The sequence below is a fragment of the Panulirus ornatus genome, chromosome 66 (assembly GCF_036320965.1).
Source record: "Panulirus ornatus isolate Po-2019 chromosome 66, ASM3632096v1, whole genome shotgun sequence".
In the NCBI taxonomy this organism is placed as follows: domain Eukaryota; kingdom Metazoa; phylum Arthropoda; class Malacostraca; order Decapoda; family Palinuridae; genus Panulirus; species Panulirus ornatus.
Genome location: NC_092289.1, coordinates 20,905,778 through 20,930,428, shown reverse-complemented (window position 1 = coordinate 20,930,428; position 24,651 = coordinate 20,905,778). Strand labels below are relative to the sequence as shown.

General features: G+C 45.1%; 1 protein-coding gene across 1 annotated transcript in view; it reads right to left on the bottom strand.

Moving 5' to 3' along the window:
* LOC139746696 (PDF receptor-like) overlaps positions 1-24,651 on the bottom strand; it is a 199,899-nt gene that overhangs the window by 87,775 nt on the left and 87,473 nt on the right. The window contains exons 3-4 of the mRNA XM_071658144.1: positions 22,697-22,804; positions 5,397-5,557 (exon numbers count right to left, since the gene is read on the bottom strand). Coding sequence (XP_071514245.1) covers positions 5,397-5,557; positions 22,697-22,804 — 269 coding nt within the window. The remainder of the gene's footprint in view (positions 1-5,396; positions 5,558-22,696; positions 22,805-24,651) is intronic.

Here is a 24,651-nt window from a genome sequence, read left to right as displayed (position 1 = left end):
TCGAATTTGAACGCGTGTATTTACGCATGTATCTTTCGTTTCTTGTGACACAATAAACTGTAAACAAAATCAGCATTTTTAGGGAAGGAAACGAGGTGATGAAACTGTGTATCTTGTACACAGGAACATGTTGATAATATTCAGTAGTCACGAAGGTTTATATATATATATATATATATATATATATATATATATATATATATATATATATATATATATATATATATATATATACATATATACATATACACATATATATATATATATATATATATATATATATATATATATATATATATATATATATATATATATATATATATATATATATATATATATATATATATATATATATATATATATATATAAGCCTCAAATAGTTTCAATACTTTACGTTATATATGCTCTGTAAGAAGCTTTAAACTGACATATTGATTAAGATTTAGCCACATATATAGTGGGCGAAAATAGGTACAACAGCGATGAAGATTCCCATGCCATTCATTGTCTATTTCTGCGTGTGTGTGTGTGTCCCCCTTTCAGGCCTGCACCACGCTCGCTGGGCAGGTTGTAACGTCATATGCATATCCCCTGGAGCACGACGGAACGACACTTCAGCACGACGTAACGTCCCTCAAACACGACGGAACGACCCTCGAGCACGACGTGTTGATCTTTGGTTACGATGGCCTGGCCTTTGATCTCGTCCTTGAGTGTACGTTCCAATTAGGCTTGTGGCGCTATGTCCAGGCCGGGGACGTCGTGTGTCCCCTCCTCCAGACACCTTCCACGCCGTCTGGCGATGTGTTCCCCCAGCAGGGAGGTCACAGGGAATCGTTAACAAGCACCCCCACCAGCCTCACACAGAGACCTGACCTCGAGGCGAGTGGCTGGGCTTTAATGCGCTTCAGATTATTGGTATGAATAGTTAGTTGTTGCCTTTAACTTTGAAGTGATTAATCCCGAAATATTCCGTCTTCATCGGCCGACATTAACATGTGTTGGTTTGATGCCTGATCATCTTCGAACGACAGAGGTTCAATGTTTCGGTAACCGCCGCTGAAATCACAGGGCTGGCAATGAGCCACGTCCTGAGATGATAAAGTGATACCAGCAGCTGCATAACAACCTCCCAGTGGCATTGTGTATCACAGTAAAGATCAAGGATTTTCGAGACTTCATTTTCGAGACTTTCGAAAAGTTCTCCCGAGGAAGCCATCTCTATTTGGATGGTGATTCACTGAATAAGAGTCATGACGTATGAGGAGATGGTTCAATAATGGTTTTTGAATCATGGTTGAGTTCAAATAGCGCTGGGCAGTATGCCAGAGAGTTATCGTATTGCTTTGTATACCTCAAATGGTATATTGTTCGGTAGTGTAAAACCTCTGCAACTAATGGTATCAGTCAATCATTCAGATCCATTTTTAACCTGACTGTGCTGCAGCGCAGGCTGGCTCCCTCCCTCCCCATCGTGGTGCGTTTGTTCCCTTCAGAGTATGTGGAAAAAAAATTATTTGTACAACTTTATAGCAGTTTTGTTTTCCCCTTCCTCACATCCTTCTGTCGGAATAGTTTTAATTTCGTATTTGATTTTGGTATATGTAGTATTTGCAGCTGTGTATCGAACTTGCTGTAGACATGTGTGGATGTGTTTGTGTTTGTTTGTGGGATATTTTCTTTTTGGTCTTTTGTTATTCATTTCTGTGTTTGTTCGCGTGTTGTATGGGAATTTGTGTGTGGTGTGATTTTGCGTTGATATACGTTTGGGTATACATATACCATTTTATATATATATATATATATATATATATATATATATATATATATATATATATATATATATATATATATATATATATATATATATATATATATATATATCACCCATAACCGAACATGAAAATGTAGGATTATGCCTAAGGGATGGGAAATAGGGGCAGAGGAAAGATACAGAGACACATGTAATGAAAGGGAACAATAAGATGAAAGATAAGGGAGATGAAACAGAAGAGAGGGAAGATACACTTGATTCTGTAGATTTCGGTGACGTTGTGAAATCCTTCGTACTGGGCGGGGCTCGAGGGAAGGCTATGGACGCTTTTTCTTTCAGGCGTTGACAATTCTGTTGTCTTCGGACGTGTCGTTTAGTAAGTTGATGACACGGCCGTATCAGGGAACTGCTTTTCCCATTCTTCGGTTTGATTGATATATTTTCCTGCGTCCACTTTACGATATCAAGGAGGAGATATGGTCTCGTAAAAGGAAAGAAAGTGATGAAATTCTTGTTTCATTAAGAATCCGGCCAGGTCGTCCCTCTATCTTGGTGATTCCGGGGAAGGAATCCTACCGCTGCTTTTGGCATCAACGGAGCACAATTTACTTGATTACATTTACAATAGAGTCGTTTGGCAGAGCACCATCGCTACTCACGCCCTCATCAGCGTAGCACCATTCTTTTGGTCGGCTTTCACGGAAATTACACAAAGAGAAAATCCAACAATGGGAAGTATGTTTCTACTTTTCGTGGCGCGCCTGCTCAGGTCAGCCTTCACGGGGATTGTAGTATGAGCCTAGGTAGGTAGGGCCACCCTTGTGGGAGAACCCTTAGCGCAGCCATTACAGTTATGTACACCACACAACAACAGCTGGTATTTGATGATTGCACCATTTATAACGCATGTAAAAAGCGCAAAGGGAGACATGGAAGGGGTATGGAATACAGCGGCGGGAGGATGTAGAAGACCTGGTAAGGAAGGAAGAGAGGGAGGGGAAGAATAGATTGGGAGGAAGTGAAGAAGACGAAGAGCTAGCTGGACGCCGTAGGTGGAAGTGCTCATAAAAAAATAGGTAAACAAAAGACTTGCTCTCCAAGAAGTGTCATATTATTCCTTGTTTGCCGTTGGGATGTACGTATTAGAAGCCTCCAGCTGGGCGGTTCCTCAATGAGGTGTGATGAGGAAAACAATATTTTCATCATTTGCAGGAGTTTTGGCTTTGTCCGGAAATGATCTACCAGAGAGACAGCACAGCATTTGTCCGGGAGAACACAGTGCTCTCCGCTGATCATCACGGAGCTCGGAAATTGCGTATAGCTCACAAAGGAATACGATTAATAACCTTCTGTCAAATAAGGTTTATGGAATAGGAAATACGACCTAGATTCTCATTGTCGCAGTAAAGGAAAGAGATCTTCTAGGTCCCCACGTGGAAGGGAATTCCCTTTTAGATTGTGTGGATCTTGTAGAAGTACAGTGGAGAGGGACTGAATGACGTGCGACGGTGGAACTGGTTCTGGGGTGTTGGCTGGGACGACTACATCAGGTTTCGGTCGGGAGAGGAAATACCTTTAAGAATATCGTAATTTTAATCAAGCGAGTCTTCCCTTCCCCTCCATACATGATGGACGAGGCTGGCGGTATGAACGGAAAGTATTTGTGTGTATGTGTAGTCTGTATACTTTTGGCACATAAATGTATGATCGTTGAGTTTTATTACGTAATCCCTGATCCTCTTTTTTACGGAGCTGTTGGGACTCTTGAGTGCGATACAATCCCTTTGGAGTGTGAAGATTCCCGACGAGATTTGTGGCGACGATGCAACCTCTCTGAAGGTTACACTCCTCTTGAGGTGTATCCTCATGCAGGTGGAGTCCGTCCGGAGAGACCCAATTATTATATATCCCCAGGAACCCTTCTCCAAGGGGCTTCTGCAGCTTTAAACCTGCGCCACAATCAGTAGCAAGGAAAGGATGGACTCCTCTAGAGTAAGATTTCGACCACACTTTACTCACTTTCGTCATCTGATGGTGATACAGCCTTGTGGAAGGTTACTACATCCACACACACACACACACACACACACACACACACACACACACACACACACTCACACACACACACACACACACACACACACACACACTTACAGGTATTACAGGGTTTGACTTGCTTGAGGGGTTACAGCAGGAGAGGACAGTCACGTCTTGGAAGACTGTATCATCGTCAGATGACGAAAAGTACCGTGTCTCTGTCAAAGAACTGCTCGCCTCAGAGGAGTGTACACCCTGACCCTGGGAATGGGATGGTCCAGGTCTGTTTATTGTGTCTTAGAGGAGGTAAAGAGATGGCCAGGGTGGCCGCGGGAGAAGAAGCCAGGGTCCTGCACTGTCTGTGATGATTGACCAATCAATTACCCATCAGCAGTACACCCTGTCGATGGAGGTGAACGAAGACTTCAGAAACCTGTAGTCGAACTACTTCTTGTTTTTTTCTCCAGTGATGTGCGTTTGGTGTGGGTGTTAAGATCCAGCATAAACGACCGGACACTTGTTGTTGCTGTCCATTAGGAAACAAAAATTCTTGGAATATGTAGATAGATATGTAGTCACTGGGATATTAAAGACAAGCTAGGCTACTGTGCAGTGGCGATGGATGTGAGATACAACATGGGAAGCATTGAGCAAGGGGAAGCCCCTGCTGTGTAATTAAGTGTGTATGTGTAGGGGAGGGTGTAGGTATTAGCCGTTCAGGCTTGTATTAAACGGCCTCTGAAGGCTGAGTTAATTGATCAGAGTGCGTCAGGGTGAGGGTCCGGGTGCTGGGGGCGTTTGGGCGAGAGAGAGAGAGAGAGAGAGAGAGAGAGAGAGAGAGAGAGAGAGAGAGAGAGAGAGAGAGAGAGAGAGAGAGAGAGAGAGAGAGAGAGAGAGAAATGGGCTTGGAAAATATGTTGCTTTGGTGTGAGTACAAGTCCGTTAAGGTCTTGGATGTAATTACGATACACAACCATTTGAGGTGTTGTGGATGAACTACGAGGCTCATCCATCTTTCTGTCGCTGGGCAGTTAAATTAAACTGCCACATCAAGAGAGCTGTTGTAAGGTGACCACTGCGCTTGCGTGCAGTAGTCGCGACAACCAGTTAAGGAGTTATCGGTGAGTTAGGGATTAGGACAGACAACCAAGGTCGTTATGGTAGTTGAACGACTGTTATTTAGGGCAATCTGAGAGACTGTATAGATGTACTGTTGAACTTAAAAGTCCCTAGCATATATCTCCCGAGCCCAACATGTGTAGAAACTTGCATGTATTTGTGGCATATGTTTGTATACACTTGTGTGAATTCAGTGAACCTACCTGAGCACTCCTGTGGGATCTGCTTGCAGGGCCCTTACGTAGAGCTACAAGCCATTAGCTCCCCGGAGCACCTGTGTCGCTAAACAGATGTAAAGATGAACGCACGACTGTACGATCCTTGAGCACGACGGGACGACTCCTGGAACACGATCGAGTACGACCCTTGGGGTATGATAGCCCTGGCCTCTGACCCGTCGTGCTCGAGTGTTCGTGCCTTCTTACTCTAGGGTTCAGACCCCTGGGTGCTGTAGCGGGGTTCTTACCTGTGCATCCTCCTCCGACTGCTTGTAGAGCACACGCATGATCTCCTGGACGGCACTAGTGAAGCAGACGGTGTAGTTGGTCCAGCCCTGAGGTAACGTGTAGTCTCCCAGGGTCTTGCCCGCCCACCGCCCCGACGCGTCACACCGTTTGGACACATATTCTGCAACACACACACACACGTACTCACGTTAGTATACTGCTGCCTGTGGGCAAGATGGACTCTGTAGTTTGAAAGATTCTTTTTTTTTTTTTTTAAATATCGAAAATTATATTTACCTTTCCCACCTTTGTAGGGTAGCGTTAGGAACAGAGGAGAGAACCTTACAGGAAAGAAATCCTCGCTTGGTACCCCTCTTCGCTTCCTACGATTGGAAAGTGTAATAATACAAGAGGGGGGGGGGGGGATTTCCAGCCCCCCTCACCTTCCTTCGTATCCTGCTCCGTAGCCTTCCACGACACACGAAGGACATATGGGAAATATTCATCGCACATAACAACAGCGCCACACACCCCACACACAAAACAGAGCACTCACCACAGTCGCTGACTGCTATAGTAACCACAAATACTCATCATTTACTCAACCAAAAATAGGTTCCCACCCTTCCATTACCATCCCACCTGAACGCGTTCGGCACTCAAGTATATTCAGGAGCACTCGACCCCCTCCCACCCACATCACTCCATGATTAACCTCCTACATCCACTGAGTGGAAACAGAAAGCCTACCTAACCCTTGCCTGCCACTCCTTGCCCGGGGCTTGCCCGATGGCTGGCTTCCGTAACGCTGCAGGAACTTCATAGATGGGGCTTTGGGGGGGGGGGGGGTCAGGCAGGCAGGGAGGCACATATATATATATATATGTAAAGTTGCGAGTTAACGTTGACAGAGGCGGAGCCAGCCCGCCAGCCAGCGTGAAGAGCAACCCCAGTGAGGTTAATGCTGAGGGGAGGTTGGCTCAGGGAGGGTTTAAGAATACAGAACTTATGTACATGGTCAACGAGCGGCGACGTAACTGGAGATGATGTGAGAGTAAGATGTTGCACAGGGAAGCTGTAGCGAGTTGTTTGTTGAATGAATAATTCAAGGTGTAAACAGACACATATTAGGGAACATTGAGGTTGTTAAAGATGGAAATGAAGGTTAGAGTTTACGTAACAGCAGCCGGAAGTGGCACTTGCGTTGCTTTGCATTCCCTGACGAGTTAGACATAAAAGGGGAAATCTAAAGTGTAGTGAGGTCTTCAATGTGTTACAATTTCTGCGCCATGATTCCCCCCCTCCATTTATCGTGATGCATATACGTTATGGATTTGAAACCTGTCATCATTCATCAGTGTTGAGTCGTGGCGCCTGGGAGGGGAGGGGAAAAAAGAAAAGTTCTAAATGAATATGCAGATTTATTGCTACAACGTGACCCACAAAGTCAAAACAGATTGTCCCTTTCCACGAGACGAGGGGGTTGTTACCTGTGGTGTGAGTATGAAGCTATTCATGTCGTGTTATCCTGATAACAATAATGTGGCCACGAGAGGGACATATGGTCACGCGGGACACACACACACACACACACACACACACACACACACACACACACACACACACACACACACACAGCGTGTGGTGACGGGACGTATAAAAATGATACCTAACGAGGCATTATAGGTAACCCGCCTGGCGCGTAACAATTCACATTGTTTAATAAAACTCGAGTTAGAGTCGACCTATTTTTTTCCCCAGGCAACGCATGGAAATACACATTCATTTTGATCGTCACGAACGTGATAAATACGTTCATATTGTTGTGTTAACCGACCGGGAATATAGACTATAAACATTCGAGATAGAATGTAGTTTTGCAGATTGTTGCTTTAATGTTACTTTAATGCGAGATTAGAAAATAGAGATAGGCAGGATATGATATCAACACGCGGTACTCTAGTAATACATTGACCACCACAAACAACAGCTGTGTAAACAACTGTTGTTAGCGCTGCGCAGACAGGGTTCAATAGGAAACACTGATGGTCAATGTGTATGATTTCGCCTCTTGTCTGTCAGACACACAGTGAGCCCTGATTCAAAGGACGGAGGAAATGGGATCAACAGAAACGCTTTAAACAGTGGTAGAGAGAGAGAGAGAGAGAGAGAGAGAGAGAGAGAGAGAGAGAGAGAGAGAGAGAGAGAGAGAGAGAGAGAGAGAGACTCGGAGGGCTGGGCTGGGGTTAGGTAGTAGCTGCTGAGGCCGTGTTAGATGTTTGCTGCTCCGTTCGTTGTGGTCTGACGAGCCTCATGACCAGGGCAGAACTGTGGTTGACTCTGTGTGTTTATAAGTCTGTCTCAAGAGTCTACTTGTTATCATGACTTGTGCACGTCCGTTGATGCTCTGTGTATGCTTGTCAGCTCATGCAAACGGTCATCTGCTGGCCTATGTTTACCTACATTACGTGTCTCTGTCAACATTGCCAGTGTTTGTGTGTTTACAATGTGTATCCCCTTCGCTGGTGGCTGGGGGAGGGACACCCCCTCCACTTCCCACGTACTTGCACATATACCATTACGAGGGGAAAAATAGTTATGGTAATGAGATGTAGAGCCACATATGACGTGTGGAGCAGCGAGTTTGGTATTCATCAGTATACTAGAGTATACTAAAGGGTTACCACACGTGCTTTTAGTATACATCGGCGTTACCACACATACTTTGAATATACTGCAGTGTCGCTACACGTGCTCTGTGTTACCGCACATTACTCTAGTGTTCCGTTGTATCGCCATACACACCCGGTAGCATTACCGCGTATACTCAGGTATACCATAGTATTTCCTAGCACACTTTGGCACACAACGTTCCCACTTACTTTAGTATACTGCCACATACTCAGGCATACCGCAGTGTGCCACAAACACACACCTAACTACACGATAGAGTGGCCACACGATACTATCTACTCGCGTCTGCAGGTGAGGGGGTGTTGCGCGTACTCCCTCTCCTCGTGACGCTCCCACACTGCCCTTCATCTACACGGACGTTCGACGACGCCCCAGAGATCCAGACCGAACCAGTACGACCCTCCAGTTGCAGCGGTTCTGTGCCACACACTCTAGACAGAGACTTTGTGGCTTGTTGCCCATGTCATGTGATATGTAATTTTCGTCCGATGCAAAGCTGCCTGCAGTATTGCAGCGAGTGCAAATGTTTTTGCTGTAGACAAAGGCATATTTCATGACTGAAAGCCGTACATAATTCAATACAGACTCGAACATACGTTTCACTGATAAATAAATGGTCGTGCTGAAATGTTTGAGTTCGTTCAGAACTTTATCTATAATATGAACGATGTATGAACCACTGTAGCATATATATATATATATATATATATATATATATATATATATATATATATATATATATATATATATATATATATATATATATATATAAGTGTTTTTTTTCAAATGGAAAAGTGAGAGGGTAGGCCATAGTTTCAGTACATTAGTACAGGACAGTTGGAGACTGGATGTATGAAAATGGGGCAGTTGTTCGTCTCAGACGTTCCTTAGCAAAAGGCGGGAGTGGGGAATAAGAATAAAGAGAGAGAGAAAAGTGTGTTCTAGAGGGAGGTTGACCTGTGACTTAAGGCGACGCTAGATGTGTGTCCCGAGTCGCTCTGCATGGTTTAGGGTCTCGTGGCTGTCGCGATGGTCGACGACTGCGGATGTGTTGGGTCTAAGACGAGCACAAGAAGGGATTCGAGCGAGGATATATACATATATATATATATATATATATATATATATATATATATATATATATATATATATATATATATATATATATATATATATTTTTTTTTTTTTTTGGCTTGATTCAGTCGTCTGTTCCTGACGCTCCTTCGCTCAGGTGGGAATGTTGCCGAACCCCGTCCAAAATCCTGCTATTCTTGGAGGCAGACACTCGAGAGTAAAGTGGCGGGTTCAGCAGCGCCTGTATTTCATCATGATGGTCTACAGTGAGCGTGACTGCACACCGACTTTTGTTTGCGTTATATTGATACTCTCTCTCTCTCTCTCTCTCTCTCTCTCTCTCTCTCTCTCTCTCTCTCTCTCTCTCTCTCTCTCTCTCTCTCTCTCTCTCTCTCTCTGTTGTGTGTGTGTGTGTGTGTGTGTGTGTGTGTGTGTTAAGTCTCAGGACGGTCACAGTCGCCCAGGAGACCGTAGTACTGAACAGCGTCCCGGCGAGGGCGTGAGTCATGGGGTAACCGGTGTCCTGTCAGTTGCCTCCCTCACTTTCCTGGCCATCAGCCACCTCAGCATGGGATGGTGGCCTCATGAACGGTAATTTGGCTCCTCGGTGGTGTACTGTACCAGTATTTTCGAATTTCGTGAGATTTCTAGCGTTAGTGTGTGTGTGTGTGTGTGTGTGTGTGTGTGTGTGTGTGAGAGAGAGAGAGAGAGAGAGAGAGAGAGAGAGAGAGAGAGAGAGAGAGAGAGAGAGAGAGAGAGAGAGAGAGAGTACACGTTATACAATTAGTTAACGAATTCCATTATAGAAGAATTTTTTTTTTTTAACTGAACAGACGCTACATAAGCCATCGTTGTAACTTGTATAAAGATTATTTTTCTTCTTTTTTAAGTGTCTGTAACGTCATAGAATTTTGTGACATTTCATTTTTTATCTTGATTATCCTAATTTGAAAGTCTTCCCCCCCCCCCCCCATTAGCGACAATATTCACAAAATGTTACGCGTTCATTTACATATATGCTTTTAAGTAGAAAGTGATACAGTGGTTATGTCATACGATCAAACTTATTTTTTTCCCCTCACTTATGAATAAGTAGTTAAGTAGCCTGAAATATGAATACACGCTTTTGAAGTTACTTCCTGTTAAAATGTGTTAGTCGAGGTATAGCTAAGTGGCTCCAAGGGCTGTAGACTTAAGGGAGAAATAGTTTAACACGATGAACAAGTTGGTATACCACGATGAACAAGCTGGTATACCACGATGAACAAGTTGGTATACCACGATGAACAAGCTGGTATACCACGATGAACAAGCTGGTATACCATGATGAACAAGCTGGTATACCACGATGAACAAGCTGGTATACCATGATGAACAAGCTGGTATACCACGATGAACAAGATAGTTCATCATGAGCAAGCTAATCTATCATCCTAATGAATTAGTTCTCGATGATAAACAAGCAAGTTGGAAAGGCATTTTCATCTCGGTGTTTCATAGTTCATCGCGAAGGCTTCCTGGAAAACGGCCTCGTGTGGTGCTGTGAGACTTCACACAGCAGCCTTCTCTGGTGCTCTGAGCTCATGGCACTGTAAAGTCCTCATAACAGCAAACCCTCATGGCTCTCCAGTCCTGTGGGCCTACAACACAGCAACCCCACGAGTGCACTAAGCTAACAACACAGCTCCCCTTCCAGTGCTGTGTGCTTACGACACAACATACCCTCTAGTCCCTTGCGAGCCCCAGTGTCCTCGCCAGCTCTGTGGACTTACAGCACACCAACCCCCCTTCAAGCGCCGTGGCTCTGTGATCCAACAGACTCTGCGCGTTTGCAGCCATTTCTGCCGCGGGATATATTGCAGAAAATATTGAAAGGGTCTGAGGTCTCCCCTAACCTCCGTGCGTGCCAACACATCAGAATTTTTTCACCTCATTTTCTCATCCTGCCCATTTCTCCTGCCCCTATCTCCATTCCTTAACACTTTTTTGCCTTATATCGTCGCTCTCCAGATTCTTTTTTTTTTTATTCTTTTCCCGTCTTTACTTTTTGTAGCCTCAAAACCATTTTGTAGTCTCATCACTGGCTTGCCTTGGGTACAGTGCCTTCCCATAGTCAGTAATCTTTTATCCTCTCTCTCTCTCTCTCGTTTTCGTCTGTTCTTTCTGCTCACTTCTTCCCCTGACCCCCTCTTTTTTTCTCTCTCTCTCTTTCTTCTCTCTTTATACCGCTGGGGAACCCGATGAGGAAACCAGTGTGCCTGGAATGTGCTGTTTCTCGTAAATAATGAGTACTGCAGTTTCGCAAGACCCTCTGTCGTACTCGAATTAAAAAGTCATTGTCATAACAGTTCAGGCAGTGTTTGTGTGTGTGTGTGTGTGTGTGTGTGTGTGTGTGTGTGTGTGTGTGTGTGTGTGTGTATGTGTGTTCACAACGTTGAACAGCACATCGTCTTTACTGTGTACAAAAAGAAAAAAAAAATACGAAATTGGCACAGCAGTTGGCTTGCTTTGTTCGCACCCAAGCAAAGCATTTCACTCCCTTGTGTTGTGTTGTTGTACTGATGTTTTCCCTAAAGCCACAGTGTCTAGCATAGTTCAGTGATGCCACACCGTGGATATATTTGATTCCAAGTGCCACAGGCTTGCTGGTCTATAGGCGGCAATTTCACAGGTGACTGACACATCAAAATTTCGTAAACTTAACGTTTTTGGTGTTCAGTCTCACCTAGAAGCATGTAATTCTTGCTGTTTTGATACACCACAAATCCAGATTCTATTAGATTATTAATTACTACGAACGTCTGCAGAATACAGCATGAATGATTTCATTTTCTATTGTCCACAAACTCCTTATTACTGTCACACACTTTACCTCACCCCTGTCCGTCTTGCTGGGCATTGTGCCTTCTGCGACATTCTCCCGGCTGCATTACGTGTGTCTTTTGTCTCGTCGTCTTTTGTCTCTGGTCGCCGCCAAAGGCCATTGGTGGCACGACCTTGACGTATTCTCCGGGATGGTTTTAGCTCCGTGTGTACGACGGCGCGAAACTTCATTACCACGTTTTGCCTCAGGTGTGATGGCCTGGCCTTTGGCCTGACTCTTTAAGAACGCTCATCGAAGGTCACGCCATCGTACGCAAGGGTCGCTCCGTCTTGCTCAAGGGTCGCTCTCCGTCGTGCTTAAGGGTCATGTTGTGCTCAAGGGTCATACCGTCTTGCTCAGGGGTCGTACCTTCGTGCTGAAGGGTCGTGCTGTCGTGCTGAAGGGTCATACCATCTTGCTCAAGGGTCGTACCGTCGTGCTCAAGGGTCGTACCGTCGTGCTCAGTGCGGTAGTCAAGTAGGAGGAACGACAGGTCTCTCGGTCTCTCTTGGTCTGTACCTGACCTCGTTTTCTTCATCTTTCTTTTTTTCTTCCCACACATTTATCACATCTTGCCTCCTCGTCGTCCCAATCTCTTCCTGTCGTTTTGGAAATCACTCCCTCCTTCCTCCGTTGCCTCCTCTATCCTCTACCATTCTCCACTCCCCATCTTGTCTTAACCTCAATGTCGTCTCCCATCTCTGCTCTCTGTCTCACTCACTCCTCTCATACCCTCCTAATTCTTGGACATCGCTGCCTTATCCCTTAGGCTTCTCCTCCCTCTCCTCCCCCTTCCCTTCCCTTCCTCCCAGGTGCGTTAGGGTTACCAGCCTCCCCAGAGGCACTGCACACACAGTCACATTCAAAGACGCAGCCTTTTGAGGTGACCCAACACCTGGTTCCGGCTGCGCCTCGTTGCAAGCAGTTTTTCCCCTTCCTTTTTCATGGAGACGTTGGCAAAAGCTGCTGTGAGGGAAAAATTAAAGGAAATAAGCAGCGCGAAGACAGGGCAAGGCTGGGCTGTGTGTTAACGCCGCTACATTGAGCCAGGAGTCGGGAATTTTTCGCGCCAGCAACAATCCCCTTGAGAGGCAGTGCTGCAAAGATGTTCAGCCAGAAATTATTGCTGTTGTGTTCTTTAGAGAAAAGTTTTCTTATATTTTTCAGCAATATATATATATATATATATATATATATATATATATATATATATATATATATATATATATATATATATATATATATATATATATATATATATATATATACATATATATATATATTGATGGACAGAGTAATTAAGAAGCACACAAAAGAAGCAGCGCGGCACACAGTGAAGACATTAAGAAAATAGATGTTCTTTGGCGCCATATTTGCCTGTAATATTTTCTTCACACGTTTCGCTCAAGACAGACGGTCGTCTCGGCGGTGTCCTGAATGAAAAGTGTATTGTCGTCAGATTGCTCAGGAGCACTGCTCTGGGACACACACACACACACACACACACACACACACACACACACACACACACACGCGCGCGCGCGCGCGATGTAATCAGCTTTAAGAACCTCAGTCTCTAAGACGGAAAGGCTTTTCTTGATACTAGACTGAGTTAGAAAGTTGACAGAATTGTGAGTTTGCCAAAAGAATTAAGCCTTTGGTAACAGCTATGACAGACACTGACAGAAATCCCTGATGACGTATTTGAATATAGTTCTTCACCAATGAATCAGACGACAACAGTGAGGTAATATTATCGTCCAACTAGATACAGTAGACTCGGCATGATCCGGGCTTCGTTTCCTCGTATCGTATTCAAAACTTAGCCTCCACAACGGATGGTTTGATTGGGAAAACGAGAGGTCTTGGCTCCACCACCGTTCTGTTAGCATGATCGTCCATAGCTTCAGTTCTTTAAAGCCTCATAATATTTTATTGAAAGACCACTTCTTGGGTTGATGGCCCAGTGATATCCCCTCCACGAGCAACGGCCAGAGACCAGTCCAAGAAGATAGCCAGAGACCAGTCCAAGAAGATAGATAGAGAGTCTGGTCGAATCGTCTGAGTCTCGATCGATCACATGCACGGCATCATCAGGGAGAGACAAAGAGAAACTGATGTTAGCGGAGAGATTTGGAACGACTGAAGAAAAGGATGTCCGCGCGCTCTGTGCTGGAAGATGTCCAGATGGTTGACAGTGCGGCGGGGGAGGACGGAGGAAGGGAGACGTGTGTGAGCCGGGTGTTTGCGTAGATCTTTGGGTATGTTTTGAGGTTTGGATGCTCAACAGGGAGGTTCCTGCGAGGAACAGTTCTTTGGTAATGGACGACGTATGTGGGATGTTTTGGGAGTTCGAATCCCATGGAGGTAGCGACCGACGGAGTGTGTTTCTTTTCCTACGCCTCGAAGAGCATTGGTACTCTCTACCCTCTCGTGTGTTTCCCAATAACTATGGCCTGGCACTCTTTCAGAGACTGGCTTTTCACTTATAAATCGTGGATAATTTCCCTCTTCTTTTTCCCTTTGATTAACCTCTCCATATTCCAATTTCTGACCTGAATGTGATAAACATATCTGCTACAGGAATATATTGAGTATGGGCACTGAAAGGTTAAACACCTAGAGCACTAGGTGGGTATGATGAACCTTGGCATATGAGGATAGCGTGACCTCTGACCTGGTGACCCTTAACGAGTCAGGTCACTGGGAGGTCATCATACCGGAGGGTTGTACAGTGGGTGGTTCTGCCGTAATCTCTCCCGACCAAGCACAGCAGGTGTGTGTGTGTGTGTGTGTGTGTGTGTGTGTGTGTGTGTGTGTCCCCCAGGGTTTTGAAGTTGTGGTTGTGTTGTATGACGTCCACGCCACACTACACATTCTTCACGCGTGGCTGCTCTCTTAATTAGTTTGTTGGGATTTTGTCGTTATTGGCTTTCTGGCTGTAATGGAGATTTCCGTGTATACATTTAACAAAAGGCAGTTCCCTACAGCCATGGTTATTGTGTGTGTGTGTGTGTGTGTGTGTGTGTGTGTGTGTGTGTGTGTGTGTGTGTGTGTGTGTGTGTGTGTTTCTTGCTTTAGAAACTTTTTTGACTTTTTCCACTGGCTAACATTAGAATAGTTTTGTAAAGCAAGAAATCCAAATCAATTTTCAGGTTTAATGATGATATTACTGCGGAGTTGGGGGACTTCAGTTCTCTTCCTCCAGTGGTCGTATAAGAACACAAATTGTTGCTTGTATTTATTAGCAAGACGAAGAGACGCCTCAGTACACGCGTCCAGGAACATCTTAGACGAATATTTCATAATTTTTTTTTTCATCAGAAAAACGCCTTCCTTTTTGATAAGTTTGACTCACTTGAAATTGTACGATATCATCACAAAAAAGTGCCCCTATTGAAAAAATAATTCATGAAATGAAAGCATTATTCCATTTAAGATAACCTCGCTTCATTAAATTTATCGCCCTCTCGTTATAAGTAATGCAGTGCCATTAAAACATAACCCGACTCCATTGAAGATAATGACCTTAGTATACTGCAAACGATCTCGACTTCTTCAGAATGACTTTACATTAAGAAAAGAGAAATTATTCGCTTCAATCATCTGAAGGCTTAGCTAGCGGTCCCTACTGGACGAAGTAATATGACAAGATCAAACGCCTACGTTTCCTTATCATGTGTTGATACGTCTCGTCAGGTACTTCTTTTTTTTTTTTCCCCCCCCTCGATGTACAATACTTGAAATATGAATACGTCACGCTGTTTCTACACCATTCTCACATTTCAAGATAGATGGAAAAAAAAAAAACCCTCACGAGTTGTTCACAACAGAGTACTGGGGACATCCGTCTCACACCAGCCTCACTCTCCAAGGTAAACAAACTGATTTGCCAGCTTTCAGGTTGCCTGTAATTTGGATCGCAAAAATGCCATTACGGAAAAGTACGAAATAACTTTTATACCCACGGTAAACTTTCGGGGTTGTTGAACTTGAGCGCTTTACAAGTTCCCTCAGGCCCCAGTCTGCCGCAACCCCCCTTGTATTTCCGATTCCGTGCATAAGTAAAGTCTAATGTCCATTCGATCTTAAATCTCTCTCTCTCTCTCTCTCTCTCTCTCTCTCTCTCTCTCTCTCTCTCTCTCTCTCTCTCTCTCTCTCTCTCTCTCTCTCTCTCTCTCTCCCCATCATTTGGGCCCCCGCTTACATAGGGTTACACCGCGAGCGGAAAGAGAAGTCATCAGTCTGAAACACCACCCGTCACAAACCTCATTTCCCCAGACGTATACGAGTCACACTTTCTCTTCATAGCTCCTAGACACCACCCATCCCTGCACTATTATAAACAACGAGTCAAAATATCTCAAGACACCTTCATGCCCACGATTCAGCTGCCACATTGAGAACGATCAAACACTCACTGCTTAGTTTACCCACTCTCTACCCACACACACACACACACACACACGCACACACACACACACACACACACACACACACACACACACACACGCACACATCACTACTTTTGATGACCTGTGGTCCCGCCCGTTGGACGTGGCTGGTATCCCTAGCGCTGCAGGAGTCTCATAGAAGACAGAGGGGACTCCTGGAGCAGGAAGGTAAGGATATATATGTCTATATATCTATATCTATATATATATATATATATATATATATATATATATATATATATATATATATATATATATATATATATATATATGTGTGTGTGTGTGTGTGCGTGTGTGTGTGTGTGTAATTTTCCAGAGACCTGAGGAACTGCCATACAGACCAGACATATACGATCAGTAGATACGAGGTATTTTTAAAGGTTCGGTGATTCTGGAGATACGGAATAACTTATGCCTGAGCGAATAATTTTTTATGAGATAGTCGGTTAATACCATGCGGGTGGCGGGGGGGTGGGTGGGTGGGTGGGTGGGTTATGTCGTTAGTGCAAGTTTGGGTGGAAGGAAGGGAGAGAGGGAAGGGGGAGGGGGGGGGGGGAATGTGTCGTTGGTGGAGATGTTTGGGGTTGGGGAGATAAGATGATGTTGGGGATGGGTAGCGTAGCATGTGTCGTGGGAGGAGAAGCTGAGGGTGTGGAGGGTGGTATGTTTGTGTGTGTGTATTGGAGTTGTTGGGAGGGTGGAGTGCATCCTCCCATTAGTCCTGTGCTCTCCTCACCGACCTCTGGATGGACACTGGATGATCCTTGCGTGACTACATCCTACGTAGGGGAGATACACTGGGGGTGATACACCTACACTGACGCTTGGATATTACCCACCAAAGGAGGGAGGGAAATATCCATACTGCTCATGCAGGGTTTTCTTTTGAGATTAGGCGTAACGCGAGTGTTCAGTGAGTGAGGAATGCAATAACATGACGTGGGTGGAGGGAGGGAGGGGAAACGTTAGCTGTCGTCACGTGAGGGTGGCTCTGACTAGATGGTTAAAAAGATCCAGGATATGAAATTTGGTTTTTGAAATTTGTAATTTGAAATTAGTTTTCTTTTTTGTTTACATGTCTCTTTGTAGGAGAGCGAAGGAAAGAGACAAATGTTCGAGATTGACAGATTGATAGATAGAACGGGAGTGGCGATAGACGATCAGACACTCCAATGTATAATGAAGCAGACGGGCGAAGAGGCTGTCCAAAAACGGATTAACCATGTGATTCTTCCCAAACAAGAGCTAACGACGTGGCAGTATTGTTTAACAGGTAATGACCTACCGCCGCTAACCACCGGAAAGACAGAGAACGAAATGTTACGCTTCGTAATACAGTAAGCACGACTGTTGCCGTGGGTGAGGGACAAACCAACCTCCTGCCTGCCTTTGCTTCCGTGACCCGACGAAAGAATGCGGGTAAAGCGCAAGTCGCTGTGCAGAGGCCGAGGCTCCTCCACTCCATTTTGGTCTTTGAAAGCGTTCCAGCGTTGTAAGACACACGGACCCGAGCATTGTGTGGTGTAGGCGCTTCTCCTCCTCCTCCTCCTCTCTCCCCCCGGATGTTGTAGAGCCTTCGTGTGAAGGGAAGATGATAACCAGTTATAGTGACAGGTCGCCTGGTCGGTGCTGCGAGGGCGCATGCGTCGTCGCTTGGCTGGCGCTGTCACGGTAGCAGCAAAGACTTAAAAAAACAAAAAAAACAAAAAAAACATTTCGTTGTAATGATTTCATCTCTCTCTCTCTCTCTCTCTCTCTCTCTCTCTCTCTCTCTCTCTCTCTCTCTCTCTCTCTCTCTCTCTCTCTCCCCTCTTATGATGTTTTCCCGCAACAAGGTGGTTGTTTTGGTTAGGATAGCGAGATCATTAGCTGACCAAGACAAAATAAACCTTTTTTTTTTTTCCCCTTTGACCCCATCGGAGCTACTGACCCCCCTCCTCCCCAACCTGGTCCTCTCCCCGGCCCGGGATGACCCTGAGGAGGGCACTTCTGCACACCGTCTGTTGTTCGGCTGGTCATTATGACGGACACGAGGGCGGGGTCTCTCACTCACAGTGTTTCCTCACCGACGCTTCACGCCCCATCTCCCTCATAGAAATGGATTTCCCGCGCACACACACACACACACACACACACACACACACACACACACACACCCTCCTCCTCTCCAGACGTGACCGTCACGATATAATTTTCTGATAAACAATGGGAATAAAAAGTTACGAACGCATAAAAATGTCAGAACCAGACGTTTTTTTTTATATATATATATATATATCTTCCCCCCTACTTCCTCCCTCCTCCTGGGCAATATATTACGATGGTTGGATGATTGTTTATTATTGCGGTGTTCCCGGAGCTTCATTTCCATTTTTTCCTCCATTTTTTTACCCCACCATAAGCCCATTTAGGGCCATGCCGGGTCAGCCGTAACTCACGAACGACGGGAGGAGGAGGAGGAGGAGGAGGTGGAGGAGGAGGAGGAGGTAGTCTTTTGTGAGGTGTTGTGTGTGTGTGTGTGTGTAAGTCTGCCAGACGCCCTACAGCAGGCCTGGATACGTCAGTTTTCCCGATGACTTGATCTCGTGTTATATTTGAGGTTATTTATACGAGCGTGTTATTGACCATGTAGAAGAATGGCCATCAGTTTATATATATATATATATATACGTGTACGTGTAGGAAGAGAGGAAAGTGATTGGTTCTCAGTGAATGTAGGTTTGCGGCAGGGGTGTGTGATGTCTCCATGGTTGTTTAATTTGTTTATGGATGGGGTTGTTAGGGAGGTAAATGCAAGAGTTTTGGAAAGAGGGGCAAGTATGAAGTCTGTTGGGGATGAGAGAGCTTGGGAAGTGAGTCAGTTGTTGTTCGCTGATGATACAGCGCTGGTGGCGGATTCATGCGAGAAACTGCAGAAGCTGGTGACGGAGTTTGGTAAAGTGTGTGGAAGAAGAAAGTTAAGAGTAAATGTCAATAAGAGCAAGGTTATTAGGTACAGTAGGGTTGAGGGTCAAGTCAATTGGGAGGTGAGTTTGAATGGTGAGAGGCTGGAGGAAGTGAAGTGTTTTAGATATCTGGGAGTGGATCTGTCAGCGGATGGAACCATGGAAGCGGAAGTGGATCATAGGGTGGGGGAGGGGGCGAAAATTTTGGGAGCCTTGAAAAATGTGTGGAAGTCGAGAACATTATCCCGGAAAGCAAAAATGGGTATGTTTGAAGGAATAGTAGTTCCAACAATGTTGTATGGTTGCGAGGCGTGGGCTATGGATAGAGTTGTGCGTAGGAGGATGGATGTGCTGGAAATGAGATGTTTGAGGACAATGTGTGGTGTGAGGTGGTTTGATCGAGTAAGTAACGTAAGGGTAAGAGAGATGTGTGGAAATAAAAAGAGCGTGGTTGAGAGAGCAGAAGAGGGTGTTTTGAAATGGTTTGGGCACATGGAGAGAATGAGTGAGGAAAGATTGACCAAGAGGATATATGTGTCGGAGGTGGAGGGAACGAGGAGAAGAGGGAGACCAAATTGGAGGTGGAAAGATGGAGTGAAAAGGATTTTGTGTGATCGGGGCCTGAACATGCAGGAGGGTGAAAGGAGGGCAAGGAATAGAGTGAATTGGAGCGATGTGGTATACAGGGGTTGACGTGCTGTCAGTGGATTGAATCAAGGCATGTGAAGCGTCTGGGGTAAACCATGGAAAGCTGTGTAGGTATGTATATTTGCGTGTGTGGACGTGTGTATGTACATGTGTATGGGGGGGGTTGGGCCATTTCTTTCGTCTGTTTCCTTGCGCTACCTCGCAAACGCGGGAGACAGCGACAAAGTATAAAAAAAAAAAAAAAAAAATATATATATATATATATATATAACATACAAAGCTCCATCAGCCAGGATCGAACCTGGGACCCCTTGTGCAAGAGGCAGGCATGCTAACGGCTAGGCTAAGGGACTGTATAATAGGAAACAACTATTCGAAATACTAAGTACTCGAATACCCTTCGTCTCACTATGGTGAGCAACGGGGTCTATCGGTTGTTTCCGAACAGAACACATAGCCAGCTGAGAGCGTTTTACCGAACCTGACTGTACAACGCGGAGTTATATGAATACGAATAAAGTGTATATGAACGCGCACCTTCATAGAACATACAAAGCTCCATCAGCCAGGATCGAACCTGGGACCCCTTGTGCAAGAGGCAGGCATGCTAACCGCTAGGCTAAGGGACTGTATAATAGGAAACAACTATTCGAAATACTAAGTACTAAGTACAGTCAGGTTCGGTAAAACGCTCTCAGCTGGCTATGTGTTCTGTTCGGAAACAACCGATAGACCCCGTTGCTCACCATAGTGAGACGAAGGGTATTCGAGTAGTTAGTATTTCGAATAGTTGTTTCCTATTATACAGTCCCTTAGCCTAGCGGTTAGCATGCCTGCCTCTTGCACAAGGGGTCCCAGGTTCGATCCTGGCTGATGGAGCTTTGTATGTTCTATGAAGGTGCGCGTTCATATACACTTTATTCGTATATATATATATATATATGTATATATATATAACCCACCGTATACCCTCCTCCCGTGTTGAGCGCAGCCTCGAAGGCTTAGGGGCCCCATCAATAGGGGGGGGACCTGGTGTTATATAAGCAACAGCGTGTGTGTGTGTGTGTGTGTGTGCGTGCGTGCACGTTTTCCCTTGCGTGTGTATGTTCTTCGTAATCTTTCCTTTTTTTCACTTTTGTGCTTATATATAACCTGGCCGCCGTCGCTCTGCCTCATGATAAATGTGGGTTTAAGAGGACAGTGGAAAATTTTTTTTTTTCCACTGTTGCGGCAACCTGTTGCCAGCTCACGGCACAGCTGCATCTGGTGTGCTGGTTGGTTGGTTCCTCCCGGTTTGGTCCTATGGTCGGCTTCGGTCATAAGGGCCGACGATGGCATTCTCCAACAGCCAGCCGAAGGATCCGGAACACGATTTAGATGTTTTAAGGTAATTCCTAGACCGTACAAGGTCTAACTACATACGTAACCCAACGCTGTGGCCAGTGACAGTCTGTTGTTCGCCTCAGTGGTGAGAGTTTCATTAAAGTGTCAATAAACAAAGGTCGGTATTGGTAGAGTCGGGGTCGGTGTTGCAACAATGGCTAGAGCATAGGTGGCAGGTTGGTCGTCTGTTATTGGTGCTTCCTAATGTGTATGGTGGCGAGGCTCGCTTTCTACGTGTGTGTGTGTGTGTGTGTGTGGGTTACCTGTTTGTAAGTATCTGTTTGCATTGTACGAGGAGGAAGTTTTACTCTCGAGGGGGGCCCCATCTCATGAATATTATCTCCTATCGTCCTTCTTAGATTTATTTACACTCTCTGCATTAACCGTGTCACTCTGTTAACCTCAGTCATTGTATTCTCTGCATTAACCGTGTCACTCTGTTAACCTCAGTCATTGTATTCTCTGCATTAACCGTGTCACTCTGTTAACCTCAGTCATTGTATTCTAGCCATTGACCTCCCATCTACACTAAAAGTCCTTCTTTCCATCTTTCTTTTAACAAGTTTCTTGCTTGATTTCATGTCGTGTCCTCTGGGTGCTCTATCCCTCAACGTCTCTCGAAGAACTGTTCACTTTCCTCGTGTTTTGATTTGTTTGAAGAAAGTTAAAGGTCGCCCCTCAGTGTTCCTCATCGTAAAGTGGGCTAATTTAAAGGCTATTTTAATGCCTCCCTTAATTCTGAGACCTCCACTATTAGCTCTTTGTGCTTCTTTAGTTGCGGTGACCACACTTGACAAGCATATGCTTGTTCTGGCCCCATGAGGGGTGCAAACAGCTTGCTTAAGACTTATCATTATCTGTATCCTCGGAAGCTAAGACCGTGCAAAGTGATGACTGATAACATGAGGGACAGAAGACCTTAGACAGTCCCGTTACCCCGGGATATCCCCTGAGTCATGATATGTGTAATTTATAAACTTAGAAACTAGCCATGTGTAGCATCATATAATTTTTCATATTACAGTGGACCGATCTATTATTCTTATCGGCATTTTCTTCCGTACTTGTTTGTCGTTTCCCGCGTGAGCCAGGAAGCGCAAAGAACAGACGAAGAACGGCCTCGCTTATTCACATCCACTCTCTATCTGTCGTGTCTCATGCACGGGTGGGGTATGTATATGATGTAGGGGGATGGAAGGGGTAACTCACCTGGCGGATGGGGTATACAGAGCAGAGAAGATGGCAGAAGGGGTACTCACTTGAAGGATCTACCCCCTTGACGTGTGGGCAGGGAAGTTGGGCGCTCTCTCCTGCTGGTGTTGGTGGCCAGCACAGAACCATGTCCCAGGTGGCGTTACACCAACGCTCTGTAACACAAGGCAGAAGAGGTTGCGTTAGTTATACCAGAGGTCTGTCACATTAGGCAGCAGCTGTGATGTTACTTGCATCCGCTCTCTGCAGCCCCCCGGAAGACGGGTGTGTTGCAAGGACTCGACACAAGGAACCAGACGTTACAATACAGTGTTGATTATATTACCATTGAACTGAGCCAGCGGTGTGGGGGATAAGACGATGGTTGACACACAAGTGTTGCAGATGGTCGCGTTATGGTTAAGCGATACACATCGACACAGATACACAGTGCATACACATCGACACAGATACACAGTGCATACACGTCGACACAGATACACAGTGCATACACATCGACACAGATACACAGTGCATACACGTCGACACAGATATACACATTATCGTGTACTGCATGCATACATACACACATATTGGATAGTGTATCATAAGAGTACAAAAGAAAATGATGATAATGAACCCTTTACGCAAGGTAAAAAAAAAAAAGAGAAGAAATGCACACATTTTTATTATTAATTCTAGTGAGTATTTACGTAACACAGTAGAAGCTTGAAGGGTATGGGTGAAGACACCTTATAACAGGAGAGGTAATAAGGTGGAAAGCTTGTGATGCCATTATTACTATAAGAGAAGTAGAGGAAGAGCCAACTCCTCCCCCCTCCTCCCCTCGTTAGGCAAACAATGCCCCATGTTGGGGCGAATGAGGCCTCATCTGATAAGGAACATCTGCTGCTAAAAAGAGATGTTGCAGTACCCATATACAACACCATCAGCTCATAGGAAGCAGATATTGTGATGTTCGATATATATATATATATATATATATATATATATATATATATATATATATATATATATATATATATATATATATATATATATATATATATGTAGTTTCCAGGACAGAGTCGAAAATGTTTTTATGTCCAACATGTTTTGCTATTGATTATTATTATCATTATCATTATTATTATTATTATTATCATTATTATTATTATGAAACTCAATGACTCCCTTTTTCGGGGTTTCTCCGGTTCCAAGGCAGCACTACGCGCAGGAGCTGGGAATTGGTGGAATCGTTTTGAGCGAGAAGGTCTTGTGACAACAGATATATGATATAGCTCCGTCCGTTCTCTGCCCATGATGTAACCATACAGACGGAGAGTCAGGTGACACCAGGTTATACGTGGGGGAGCAGGAAGAGGGAGACGTGATTGGACGGTGAACCTGAGCACAGTTGCTCGTATTGACCATGGACGTCTCGTCATTAGCTCGACCCCTTGGTGGTGGCGCCCTACTCCTTCCCCTCTCTCTCTCTCTCTCTCTCTCTCTCTCTCTCTCTCTCTCTCTCTCTCTCTCTCTCTCTCTCTCTCTCTCTCTCTCTCTCTCTCTCTCCGCGCGAGCTAATGACGCGACGATGATCACACACCCCCCTTCCTACACCCCACATCCCCACCCCACCCCTCTCCCCAGATTGCGTGAACCACATAACAGACTCCTTCGTTAAGGTGAGTTAACGACACGGCAAACCCCGGGAGTGTTAACTTTGGCCCGCGTGACGAACCCCTTCGCTCATAATGGGAGTTAACGATGGTGCAACTCCCCCGGGTGCGGGGAGCGTAATGAAACACACACACACACACACACACACACACACACACACACACACACACACACACACACACCTTTCATATGAGCTGAGGGTATGACAAAACCCTAAGGTGCTTATGAGCTGAGGGCATAACAAGTACCTCCTATTTATACGAGGGAAGGAAAGGACGAACCCTCAGCTTGCGAGTTAACGGCAGAGCGAGCCCGTCTCTTGATCCAAGCCAACGAGAAG